Here is a 14,163-nt window from a genome sequence, read left to right as displayed (position 1 = left end):
TTTTTTTCCATTATTTTTTATTGAGGTATAAATGACATATTACATTACATTAGTTTTAGGTATACAACATAACGATTTGATATTTATATATATAAGAAAGATAACCAGGAACTGTGAACTGTTCACTTATTGCTTAGCCTGATTTTCTAATTTGACAGCTCTCAAACCTATTGCTGAACTTAATTTGCCCTGAATATAGGAGATGGGGGCGGGGATGAGTGAAACTGGGGTTCAGCTCATCAGGAATGGCTGAGGCCTCTCATGAAGGCCCTATTAGTCCAAGTGGGAAATAAGGAAATAAGCCCAGAGAAACCGCTATGGATATACACCAATGGGCAGTTTAGTCATTTTTAATACATTCTTTTTTTAAAAGCCAGAAATTTTGCTACAACTAAAGCTGCTAAATCAAACATTATATTTTACTGAAACTGCATCACTGAAATCCAGATGTTCTTTATAAGTCAGCAAATATTTGTTGACTCCTCATGATACCCAACTCCAGGCTAGAAATATCCTCTGCCACGCATCACCTACCATCAGCAAATAGTAAAAGCTTCTTTGCATATGACTGCATGTGCAAAGCACACAGGTCCATTTTCTGCCCTGTTCAGGGCAGCCAAGGAATCTACTAGGCTACAGTTACCCTAGGCTGGTGTGGTTGACCGTCCCCTACAATCTTTAAGATGTCATGGCTTTTTCTGGACTGTTGGCCTGGGACTCATGGATTATTAATAAATACCCTTAAGCTTTTTGGAAAACATGCTTCACTCCTAATATCAGTCGAATAATACTTTTAAAGATGTTAGTTAGGGCACTTCATCCTTTCCAATGATTTCTTACAAAGATAAAATCAAACTCATTAAACATAAAACTTTATGCAAAAGAATGCTATAGGTATCCCTGAGTTTATGAGATGTAAAGGGTCTTAAGTCTTATTTTTCTGATTTTAACATAAACTTAGAAGTGCATTTCTGGAGAAAAAGTTCCCAGTTGAATGAGGTAAAACACATTAGAACCACGCAATGCACTGGCACTTTTAATATTATTCACCCATCTATCCATCCTGATTTAACCCTGCCAACCTGTCAGTCAAACAACCAACCAACCAATAAATTATACGTGAGTACCTATTATATAAAGTTGAACACCCAACGATGTATAAGACAGGGTTCCAATTCTTTAAGGAGTCAGTAGGGGAGACTAGTAGAACACATAAATGAAAAATTTTAAATTCAGTGGTAGGTACCATATTAAAGATAAGAAAATGGGGGAATTCGAGAAGGCTTTTCAGATGTTCTGGTATTTGAGCTGAGATCTGTAGTTTATAGTTTACACAGCTTTATAAATGAGTTCATGAAAGTGAGGGTGGGAGTGCATGAGTTAGAGGGGGGAGGACATTTCTAGCAGAGCAAACACATATACAAAGATTTGGGGAACCAAGAGGCACGTAGAGTGGTGGGACTGAAGACTGGAGAAGCGGTCAGCGTGGGGGAAGGCCAGTGGAGAGGGGAGGCAGAGGTGAGACTTGTTCTTTGTAGCACCTCTAGCATCATTCTGACTCGGGGATCATCTTCTTAACCTTGGCCATCACATTTATTCACACTACAGAGGCTCTCAGACTCTACCGTCTCCTTTTGTATCTACAATATTCAATACAGCTTGACTTCATTATCACATTTTATCTGGATTTACCATCCATTACTGATGTACTCTTGTTGGAAAATTCCTGCCCTTAGTGACTCTGGGTAATGTAACAATTTGTACTAAATTTGTAAATTAAATCTCCTGCTTAAGGAGTTTAAAGGGGGAAATTGGTTCTTCTGAAGACCAAGAGGTGGCAGTGTTGTCCCAGAAAAACTCAGGGGAAAACCCCACACATTTCAGCAAACTGGCGCTCTCCTTACTCCACACTCCTTCCACCACCAGTATATGAAAACAATAATAATAAAAACAAAATTCTAAATTTAAATTACTTAAAACTTATTCTTTGCATGTCTTATGTAAGAAAAATCATTCACTGCTAGCATAATTTAACTATGAGAAACCAGGTTCTGAGCTTCCCAGACAAGGAATATAAGTCATGAGAAATTAACAAAATACACCAGTTGATAATATCTTGAGGTCAAATATCAAATGTTTCTCCTCCCACTGGCATTTGACAATGTTAGCTTGTGACCATTTATAAAAGTTACAGGGCCAAGAGTATCAATAGTTGCAGGAATTCAATTGTAGGACATGAAATTAAGTTCTAAAACAAGAGCCACAGCAGGTTCTTCAAGGCACATACTATGGAGAAAAGCACTAGACTGTCTGTTCTTGAAAGCATGTCTCTGTTACACAGAAATTAAAAATGTGTTTTTTCTTTTTTACATATCAACTTTGATTGCTCACATGTGCCTCTCTACCAGAGTGAGTAGATAAATGGCTTTCTGGGAACCCAGGAGTCTGGCTGATGGAAACACTAGAGAAGTTAAGTTGGAAACTTGGTAGAGAGATGGCTGGAGGAGGATGGGTTGCAGTTTCTTCGAAAAAAAAGGAGTACAAATTCGAAGTCTAGATGACTACTACTTTCCTCATGTTCCCAAGACAGTTCAAGGAAAGCTTAGCTTGAGTGGCATTTGAAGGAAGGTTGAAAGAGAGAGAACATGGTTTTCTTTAATTATTGATGAGCCAGGAATAGAAGGACCCAGACTGAGGAGGGACCTGGTGCCTGCACAGAGATGGTCTGAACTGAGCAGGGTTTGCCTTTCTGCTCTTTCTCCTACAGCAGGGGTACGCAAACTATGGCCCATTTGCCCATGTCCTCCACCCACCCAAAAGCTAAGAACATTTTACATTTTTAAATGGTTGGAAAAAAATCAAAAGAATATTTTGTGACATAGGAAGATTTTATGAAATTCAAATTTCAGATCCGTAAATGAAGCTCACCTACTCAACAAAGCCTCTCTCTCCTCCTCTTGCTCCACTCGGAGACCTGACCGAGCTGGTAGTCTGCACTTCATTACCTTTGTAATTCTTGAATTCTCCTGAGGCGGTCAATTATATTAGTGCCCTAGGGGCAGTGACCTTGCTTTGTGCTTCTCGCCTTCACAGCACATAGCGCACATTAGATTTGTTATAAATATCAAACATTAAATAAGAAAATCTCCCTGTGGTTTAGTTTGGATTCCCCCTGAAGCCGCTCTTGAGACGAGGGTTCAAGTATAAGGAGTTTATTTGGGAGGAGTTAGAACTATGGTGGACTGGGACCCAGACCATTCTAAAGACCAAGTGAAGTTATCTGGGGATAAAACATACTGTTTTTCATGTGAAACAGGTAATAACTGTAAAACGTAAGTAACTGGCTTTTGATCATTTTAGTGTGGACATTAGACCTCACACACAATGATACACACATGCACACATTAACCAGCTGGAGCCTGGCTATGATTCTATACCGGCTTTACCTGTTGTCAGTGCTTTGTAACCTAACTAGGTTGATGGAAAATGAGGGTAAAATAAAAATTGCTCAAAGTTCCAATCTCTGAAGATTCATTCATTCATGCATTCATTCAATAAATACTTGTTGAGTATTTTCACTGTGTCAGGTACTCAAAACATGCTAACCGTATAAGCAAAAATAAGTATTTGAGTCTGCGCTCTTGTTCCTCCATGGCAACCACCCCATCATCTCCCTGAGTCAGCTCCTTTCTGCTCATTCTCTTTTCTTTCAGCAGCACTTCCAAGTCACTAGGAATTATGCTCTACGAAGGCAGTAGTCGGACCAAACTCATCCTGGCAAAGGAGCCTATCCGAGTCACATTTCATCTCCTCCCATGATAACAGCTTTAAAATTTGACATGTACCATTTCCAGCTGTGCTGCTCTTAATAATGACAAAGGAAAAAAATGAACATTAGCATGAAAAGCAGCTTAAACCTTTAAAATATATTTGCCCACTTTATAAAGTTTAAATGTTTCCAGTTTTATTTGCTCAAAGTAATAAGGCATGTGGAGGGCGTGGGTCAGTGAGATCCAGAGATAATCACCAAAGGTCTTTTTAATGTATACCAAAGATCTAATAAACAACAGACAAAAATTTCTCCACTTTATTTCTCTCCTTTCCATATCTTGAAAACAAAAAGAAGCTGTGAAATTGCTGAAAGAAGGAGCAAAAAGATAAATGAAGCAAAACTTCAAATAATCAATAACTAAATCAGGGGCTAAAATCACATTTCTATTATATTTTAATAGACATATTATACGAAGGTTTTCTGGGGAAAAAATACCTTGAGAGATGACCCTTTAGGAGTGAAACACTTGAAGGGCTTCTTGTCGTCTGATAAGCCATCTTCTGGCATCTTTTGGCGTTTCTCAGCAGCTTCTGCCCTTCGCCTTTCAATCTCTTCCTTTAGCCTCCTCTTCTCTTCCTAAGAGAGAAAGAACAAATAACAAGGACGTCAATATCAGCTTCAAGCCAAAAGGAAAGAGTGCTGTAGGGGAAAGCAGAGTCCCAGAGGAAAAAGACCCAGGTTCTAGAAAGGATGCTATCCCTTCCTCAAGGGTGGCACCAGAGGTTAAGCCTGAGCTTGTGAGTCTAACTGTCGACAAGCACTCTGGGCTGCCCCTTCTCGACTGTGCGACCTTGGCCATGTTACTCACCTGCTCTGTGCCTAGGTTTCCTCATCTGTAAAATGGGGATGATAATAATATCCACTGACTAGGGCTTCTACGAGGACTGAATGAGGAAGCCCCTGTAAAATGCGTGGACTGGCGCTCAGCGTGACGATCGGCATTGCCGTCATCATCCTGTCAAGTCATCTAAGACTGACCTTCCATTTTGTGCATGTGAAATAAGTATCCCTTCTGCCTGCTTCCTAGGAGAGTTGCGAAGACAAATGAGATGATTTATGTGCAAAGTTATACAAATGTATGTTACTATAGTTACTAAATTGTACAAGAGACGATTTCATGGTTGTCCCCACCTCAGTTGAGTAGATTATTTTAGATGGTTTGACAAACCTGAAATGGTGTAGATATTGCACCCTAGTGGTAAAATCACAGATGTTTACAATCTGTCTCATTAACCCCTCTGTGCCTTCACTCCTGGCCTAAAATACTCTCCCCTGTCTTCTCATCAACCTGCATAACCTCTATGATCAATTTTCTGAGAGATTTATGTAGTCTTTGTAGTTTTCAAACTGGATGTTCTCAAGCAGGGACCGGATGTTCATCTCTCAGAGGATGTTGCAGAAGGATCCTGTGTGTTATGGACTGAATATCTGTGTCCCCCCAAAATCCATATGTTGAAATCCTAACCCCCCAAAGTGATGGTATTAGGAGGCGGGGCTCTGGGGAGGTGATTAGATCATGAGAGTGAACATTTATGAATGGACAGTGCCCTTGCAAAAGAGGCCCCAGGGAGCTAGCTCTCTTACCCCTTCTGCTCTGCGAGGACACAGTGAGAAGACTGCCGTCTGTGAACTGGGAAGTGAGGTCTCACTAGACAGAGAATTTGCTGGACTCTGATCTTGGACTTCCTAGCCTCACAACTACGAGAAATAAATTTCTATTGCTTATCAGCCACCCAGTCTATGGCAGTTTGTTACAGCAGCCAGAACTAAGACACTGTGCTTGTAGGGGGTTAGACCAAATCATCTTCTAGGTCCAACCCACTTCTCAGAGTTCACGTTTCTCTTCTGCTTTCATTGATATTCTGCTCCTCTAGATAACAATAACAATAATGATAACCATGACTTTCTGAGTGCCTATTATGTACAAGGCACCCTGAATACAATGATTTAATCATCGCCACAATCCTGAAAGTAGATATTTCACAGTTAAGGAAAAGAGGTCTCAGAGTAGTCCAGTGACTCTCCCAAGGTCCCAGCTTGCCAGTGGCAGAGTGTCTGATTCTAAAGCTCTATCATCCCAATTACTTCCTATCCAAAGATCATTGGCTCATTAAGAGCTGGAGTTGAAAGAGATCTTGAAATAATTTATCCAAACTTTCCACAGTTCAGGGAATGTTTGTATAGGATCCACGTTGGAAAGTCATCTAAAGTCTTTTTACATATTTTTTAATGATGGGAGAGCACTATCTCCAAAGATTTGTGGGAAAAGTTCTAGGCTGAGTTGGAGAAGCTGGGTCTCAGTACCAATTCTATCACTTATTAGTCAAGTAACTTCACACAGGTTACTCAAACTATTTGATTCCCACTTCTTTGTCTATAAAATGAGAATAATGTACCTCAGGATGAAAGGAAAAAATGCACCTTGTAAACTGTAGCAATGCTTACAGTAGTTGGTTAAGCACTTGTTCAGTTTTCAAAATTTGCCTTCTTGTAACTTTATCTGTTGTTTTCAGTTCTGTTTAAAAAGACGGAACAAATTCATCTGTTCATAATTACGGGGTTGCTGCTACATGCCTGGCGCTGGGCTGGGTCCTGGGTATACAGTAACGAACAACACTGTCACTGCCTGTGAAAATCTAGTTACTTACTCTTCCACTTAAAGCACCCCAAAAACTATTTTTGAATATCTTCTCTATAAAACCTCTTCAAATATCAAAAAACAACTATCATGATTATGTGACTCGGTTCTTGTAACCAATCTGCAGACTTTTTCATCCTTCTCTGCTAACTGTTCTTTATTGGAGGACATTACAGGGTCATGGATTCAGACAAGTGGAACCTGGGGAAAATGACAAAAACCTCTCTGTGCCTCAGTTTCCTGATCTGTAAAATGGGGATGAGAAGACTACCCATATCAGAGAGTTCTTAGAAGTGCATAAACTAATGTGGATAAAAGCTTTAGAACCATGCCTAGCACACAGCAAGCTGATTAACCTTCAAATGTATTTGTAAGAATTCATGTTCGAAAGAGCAGCAGCAGTTCACCTGGGAAGAAACTATTTCCGGGGCTGGAAGGGTCACCGGAGACACGTCCTCAGGGGCTTGGGGAAGACCGACGCCCGCCGGGCCGCGCTGCGCTCGCCTTACCTCCTCTCTGACCTTTCGCTCTGCTTCCTCCTGCCTCCTCCTCTGCTCCTCCTCCTCCAGGACCTTCCTCCGCTCCTCCCTCTTCTTCTTCAGCTCCTCCAGCTCCAAGGCTGCCTCCTGCTGCTTTTGCTTGAGCTTCTCGAACTCCTCGCTTTCAGTTTCCCCGCGGCGGCGGCGCAGCTCCTCCAGCCGCTTGCCGGCTTCCACTTGGGAAGCACCTTCAGCCTCCTTGGCCTCGCTGGTCCTCCCTCCAGGGCGGCTGCAAAGGAGTTGGACACACGTCTACCTTGCAGCTCCCCTCCTCCCGCCTTAGGGAGGGGATGTCGGTCTGCAGGCTTTGCATCCCACACCGAAATCTCCTCTGCCCTCACTGGACAGTGGGTCCTCACACCTGTCCAAGGGGTAAGTTGGGGTCCACCTGGAATCTCCAGGTCTGAATCTGAGCCCCTGCTCTGCCACTTACCCTGGGTTTCCTTGACTGTACAATGGGGGCAAATAGGCACTGTTGGTGGGATTCTAAATTGATGCAGCCACTATGGAGGTTCCTCAAAAAATTAAAAGTAGAACTGCCATATGACCCAGCAATTCCACTTCTGGGTATTGATCCAAAGAAAATAAAAACAGTGACTCAAAAAGACACATGCACCCCCGTGGTCATGCAGCATAATTTACAGTAGCCAAGGTATGGAAACAACCCAAGTGTCCATTGATGGATGAATGTATAAAGAAAACGTGGTAAAAATACATACAATGGAATATCATTCAGCCACAAAAAGAAGAAATCTTGTTTAAATACTCATTAACAAGTAGTGAGGGCATTCTTAACTGTATCTGAACATAGGTAGCCCATTTCTGACACTTTTGTAACAGATGAATTACTACCATCTAGTATCATTTATTCCATGTAGAGAATGGCACAGTGTTTCTAGCTATGAAGCAAGAAGAATAAAACAGAAAATGAGTTCAAGATTACACAGTTACCAATATTGATCTTATGTGTACGTCTCATGCTTTTAAAATAATGAGGTACGTCTCATGCTTTTAAAATAATGAGGTAGTTCTGAATAAACTATGTCCTTTAGGACTATGCATTTCAAGCTGCAGGTTGGAAAATCTATTTAGTGGACTGTAATTAGTGTTTAAAAAATGAACTAGAAAACATCAGAGGGCATTGCATGGAACAAGGGAAAAGACCAATTCTTGATGTGCTTGTTTCAATTATAAATATATATGTAGATGTGTAATGGGTTATGATGTAAAATTTCTTACTAGAAGTTGAGGTTAAAAAGTTAAAGAATATTGTGCTAGGTTCTTGATGGCTAAAGATGAACTTTTATTTTTAACTCATTCAAGGTTAGAGCGTCCCTTAAAACTTGGTATTGCTTTTTTAGTCCTAAAGGCCCATAGGCCTGTGCCTACAGACAGGAACTCTCCCCTTTCAGTTAAAGTCTCTCTATCTTCAGAGATGAGTTTGCTCTCTCTTTGTGTTCATCGTGTTAGTGTCTGGTAGGACTGGCAAACACATGCCCAGAGAAACTTCTCTGGATTCCACTACGTGTCACTCAGTCTTTATATTGGGCATTCAAATGCCCATCATTAGGGACTGGTTAAATAAATCATGACCCATCCACCCCGTGGGACACTTTAACATTAACTGTAGGCTTATATTCACTGGTATAGAAGGCTAGCTAAGACACATTGCTATGCACAAAGCAAGAATCACTTTAAAATAGAGATTTATAATTATATACACATATACATACTATATGTATATGTGTGTGTGTGTTTTGAATGTATATACATAGAGAGCATCTGGAAAAAATGTTACTGGTGGTTTCCTTGGGTGATGGGTACTTAACTTGCTCCTTGAATTGAGATTTTCATGTCACGTTTTAGAGAAAACAATTTAGCTATAAGAAAACGGGTCTATCAAAGGGAACAGTAATTAAATCAAACAAAAGGAGCTATGCTCAAAACAGGAACAAGAGTTCTGTCCACATCACCTCTGCTCAGATATGCAGGCATGCCCTCAGCATTAGGGTAGCACTAATATGGAAATTTCTTCCAGAAGGTTCTTTCCTCTATCCTTGGCTTCGCTAGGTGAAAGTTGAGATGAACATCAGACCTTTCACCATGAACACAGTTTGTTTTCAGTTAGACTATTAGGCACTAAGCTAAGGTAAATAGAGGCTCTTACTCCCTTCCTGGCTCCTCACCTTGTAACCATATGGAGCAAAACGAGGCGTCTATCGGCATCAACTTCTAATTGAAACTAAATCTAAGGTATGCTGGCAGCTAAACAAAAACTAACAATATGGTGGCAGCTTGTTTCATTTTTCTTCTGCCCAGACATAGAAAAATTAAAGCAAGAGTCCCATTTGCGGGTTCTCACTGCTTAATCTGTTGCCATCCCTTGTGACTTCTCTCTTTGAGTTAGCCAGTTATCTGGATTTTCAAACAATGGGCATGTTAATTATTAATTTGAGCTTTGACTGAAGCTGGTTGACAAGTTTGCCAATTGTTAACCAAACTTCTTTCTACTGACAGATTTTTTTAATGTTATTTCTCTTAACAAAATTGTACTCTTATCTACAACACGTTTTAAACTATCAAGTAATTATACAATAATATTATTAGGTAATATTCTTTGAACACTTTTTATGAACCTGACACTGTTCTAGTGCTTTAACACATTAAACTACTGGCGCTTCAGCAAGCTCTGCACTCAGCTTATCAGCCTGAATCAAACTTGATTTCTAGATTTTCTATGAATTCCTAATAAACTTCATTTTTACATCTACTTTCTTGCCAATCCCAAGTAACATCTATAGGTTCTACCCTTCTCACTCCTTCACACTTTATTTAGTCTTTGAATACACACCTTTTCTTCCATGTGCTTTCGGTTCTCTTTTGGATAATTGTGACTAGGTTTCTGCTCAAATTTTTGTGTAGAAAAATTGTTTGGGAACAACTATATTTACGTAACATCTTAGAGCAGCTGGAAATGTCCATCCTTAGTAGTTCCGTTTGCTTCTGGATATTACACATGCTTTGGTGTAAGGAGCAGTCTGACTTCTATACAATACCTACTTGGAACTTTCTTCTTTGAAGTGTTCCGAAAAACAGGGTCTACAGGCAAGGCGGCTGCCAAAGAACAACCCCATGGGAATCCATGTTACAGGGACCCAAGACTCTTTTCCAGAACACCTGGCACAGCAGCCACTGACATAACAGAGATTGGAATTTGGCACTAGCGGTTGGAGGGAGTGTGTGTGTAGGAATGGGGCACAGAGAGTTAGGTAGCCAGGTGTCCATGGCAGGCTTCTGCAACTTGAGTCCTTCTACAAAGCTGATGGGGGGCTCTCCATAGTCAACGTACCTAGAAGTGAGGATTTGCCTGCATATACTTGTCTATCTGTCCTAAAATCAATCGCCATAATGGGGGAGGGGATAAGGAGGGGAAGCTGAAGCTCTGCAAGAGGGTTTTCCAAACTGGAGCATTAGCTGCATGCCCTCTTCCTCCCTCTTAGAGATTCCCAAGGCAAATTAACATCAAGGGCTCTCAAACTGGTAAAGAGATCTGACTCATTTAGTTTAACCCAATGTTTCCAAAGTATTTGGCCACAGGGAAATCTAAGTTTTATGCAGCAATTTATTTACAACCTTTAGAAAATACACTCTTTAAAATGGTACTGAGAAGGGTCTCTTATGAAGTTGGCTGGACCATACAGAGAATGAGTCAATGACAACTCCAGTCATAATGTTTTCTAATAAACTGATCTTACATGAACATATTAGATCAGCGAACAAAAACATGGATGCCAAGCATGATCTGCCTTGCCAAATAATGGGAAAAGCAGATCAAACCTTGTCTGAGCAATGCCTGCTGGTCTCCTGTTAGTGATTGATAGCCAGACCTGCTGACTGAGTATCTCTAAGACAATGGCCAATGACCTCACAACAAAAGTATGTTGCCTGTTAGCACATTTCTGTCTGGAAGCACAGGGTAGGGAGACTGATTATTATTATTGTTTTTTCACATATGAACACAGTCACTGTTAACTAGCCACAACTTCTTACCTGAAAGTATTCTCAGTGTGTTTAAGTTTGTGGGTCATGAATTCTCCATTCTGCGACTTCATTTCTGTAAATCCCTTCTTTCCATCCAAGAAGCTCTTAACTTCTTTGCTTTCTTTGTCCTTTTTAGTCTTCTCATCTTTGATCTAACCAATGGTACATATCAGGAAGAAACATAATGATAATAATCTTAATTAGGTTTTGGTTGGTATCACCAAATAAGACCCAACATCGTTAGGAAGCCAGAAAACTCAGAAGTAAAACAAACTACTGGAGAATGATGTGGTAGAGCTGGAATCAGAGGAAATTCTTAGAGCATAAGCTATGGTCCTCCAGCCTCAGAGCAAAGACCTTGACCACAGTTTTAGGAGGTCAAGATCATCCTTTATTTCATTGAGGTTTTATTTTCAAAAGTAGTGGAGGTGTTAGCACTTAGAAACTATTGTGTTCTGGGAACTCCACATAAGAGTGGTTGTTTTCAGTTCCCACTGGGAGGAGCAATTATTAGTGTGGCCTTGATGGGAGAATGGCCAGGTTGCTTGGACAGATTTCTTCTTGGATGAAGGGCACTTCTTTGAGAAGGACACAGATGTGTTGAGGAGGGAATAAGAAACCTACTGAGCCAGATCTGTCAAGCCAATTTTGGCAGATGTCAGAGGAAGACCACCCTAGTATTTTAATCAAATGAATAATTAGGGTCCTCAGGATAGAAGACATAATAACCCTACCTTTAGTGGGATGACTCAGAGACCTATAGGGCCATGTTTGTAGTCATCTCAACCATTAAAGATAGAATGGAACAGGAAAAATTCCAGGGTTGACTTTGACTTCCACTGAAGGTAATAATTTAGTCTCTGGAAGTGGCTTTATGATTGTTGTGGAAGACAGAGGAAGGTGATACGTGGAGAGCAGGTGTTAGCTTTAATATTTTTTTGTGGGTTTTGGGTTACAAGTTCCTCACAGTAAGTGAGACAGATTATTTCAAAGTATACTGAATTTACATAGCTTTTTTGGGGGGTAAAGGAGTTCAGATTACTTTATCATCTCACCCATTCTTAAAAAATGAGTGTGAAAACAGGTGAGGCTCATTATTTCTCATTTCAAGACAGTGACAAAGCACTAACCTTATAAAGAAACCTAAGGAGGAGGGTTTGGGCATAAGAACTCAGGGCTTCAGGGACTGCCCAGGATGGTCTCCCCTTACCTCATCACTCACCTCTTCGCAGCTGTTATACTTCAGATACCTAACCCCCACCCAAGTGCATGTTTTACTAAGCAGAGGACATTTTTTTGCTCTTTACTGATGAACCTTCAGTAGTCCTTTGCCTGATTGCCTTTGTTGAGTATTATTTGATTAAATTACTATTGATGGACTATTCACTACCATGTTGCCCTAATCAGTTAAGACTTTAATCTTTCTCCGAGGGGCATATATCTAGGACATCCCTTGGACATGCTGAAGAGGGGGTTGTTATTTTGCCATTCTCTCTGAGAGCTTTGTAATCCGAGTTTTAGTTCTATTGCTGTCAACAAACTAGCTGTTACTTGAAGTCACCTAGCTTTTCTGGAATGCTGGCTCCATGTACATAAAAAGAGACGGGTGGACTAGACGATCCCTTCCTAATCTTTCATCCTGTCATTTCCCTCTTGGCTCCAGATTTGTCCTGAGAGGCGACAGAGAAGAGAAGGAAGCTCCTAGTCTGTCCTACAGCTTTAATAAGGCTCCTTGGTGACTATCCTTGCCTGATGGTAAATCAGTATTCATTGGGCAGGCAGGAGCAAGCAAAGTCTCTTCTCGTTTTGACCTACCATTGTCGGGTATAGTTCCAGAAACTATGGACTGGAGTTTATATCCTGGTTAAGAAGTATCTGGGGATACACGTTTAAGGGTGATGGGGTCCCATTTCAGGGAACCCATGAAAGAAATTGTGAGTCAAATCTCATAGTTTGTGGAGCACTATACAAAGAGAAATTCCTTTAACTCGTTTCTCATATTTTGGAGTCTGAGATATTTCCCAGATACCTCCCAAAATGTACTATCTAATTTACCATCCAAAAATGTACTATCTAATTTACCATGTGTATAAAATAGATTTGTAAAACAATACATGTCTAACAGAAGAAAAATCCCTTTTTTTCAAGCTCTGCCTTTATTGGCAAAGTTATGGTAGATGGTATGCTTATATTCTCTTTGGAAGACTTTCTTAGAAAAATTCCCAATGAAATAATGATAATGGTGCTGACTGCAAATTATCTTTTCTTTCTGGGAAATGAATAAATAAAGTAATTCCATAACACTTTAGGAAGCACAGTGGGATGGATTCTATAGCAGATTCAACCTAAGCTAATGGGATATTCTGAGCCCACTCGGAAAAGCATTAGAGCCTCTAGATCAAAATGTTACCATGAAGAGAATCTATGCTGATGGATTAATACGGGGTTACGTATCCTGAAGGAGCTAAAGTGCTTCCTATACAGATAACACCAGCATGCTCATATGAAAGGCTCTGGTCAAATGTGATCATTGGGATAACACTATGGGTATCTGGGATATTCAGTGGGATAACACATGGGTGTATGTGTGTGGGCTGGGAATTCCAGTGACATGCCCTTGTGCCAGAGAGACACTCAGAAGGTTGTGAGCAAGTCTGAAAGGACTGAGACGCCAGTCTCTGTGCTGCATCGCTTTGCATCATTTGATTCCAGAATAGTGATAAGAACTGTTGCAAGTTACAGTTTTTCAGACTAAGTTGAATATACTTTTGTTAGGTTCAGAAGCCTCAATTCCTTTTCCAAGTCCAATGTCTACCACATGGATATCCTTGCTACTTGCTACTGGTCCACGGACAACATGGATTTCACCAGGGAGCTGAGGCTCTACTCAGACCCACTGAGTCAGAGTCTGTGTTTCACAAGGTTCCCAGGTGACCAGCACGCACACTGATGTTTAGTGAGAGGCTCTGGCCTACGTGATATGAATATCAGTTTCAATATTATATGAATAGCTCTGCTGGAAACTGTTTTCCTATTAGAGGTCAGAACGAAAAAAGAGCTCTGGGGTCAAGAACTAAAAGGAGGCATTTTATAGCACAGGGAACTATATTCAG

At 40.6% G+C, this 14,163-nt stretch overlaps 1 protein-coding gene across 19 annotated transcripts in view; it reads right to left on the bottom strand.

The window, feature by feature from the left end:
- The window catches only part of CALD1 (caldesmon 1), a 182,429-nt gene that overhangs the window by 12,983 nt on the left and 155,283 nt on the right, over window positions 1-14,163 (bottom strand). For all 19 annotated transcript variants that reach the window (XM_082472951.1, XM_082472950.1, XM_082472948.1 and 16 more), the window contains 3 exons: window positions 11,060-11,202; window positions 6,980-7,238; window positions 4,268-4,408 (listed from right to left, as the gene is read on the bottom strand). In XM_082472951.1, coding sequence (XP_082329077.1) covers window positions 4,268-4,408; window positions 6,980-7,238; window positions 11,060-11,202 — 543 coding nt within the window. The remainder of the gene's footprint in view (window positions 1-4,267; window positions 4,409-6,979; window positions 7,239-11,059; window positions 11,203-14,163) is intronic.

Source organism: Balaenoptera physalus (assembly GCF_965194825.1).
Source record: "Balaenoptera physalus genome assembly, chromosome: 8".
Classification (NCBI taxonomy): Eukaryota; Metazoa; Chordata; class Mammalia; order Artiodactyla; family Balaenopteridae; genus Balaenoptera; species Balaenoptera physalus.
Note: the sequence above shows the minus strand (reverse complement) of the source record. Positions and strands in the feature narration are given on the sequence as shown.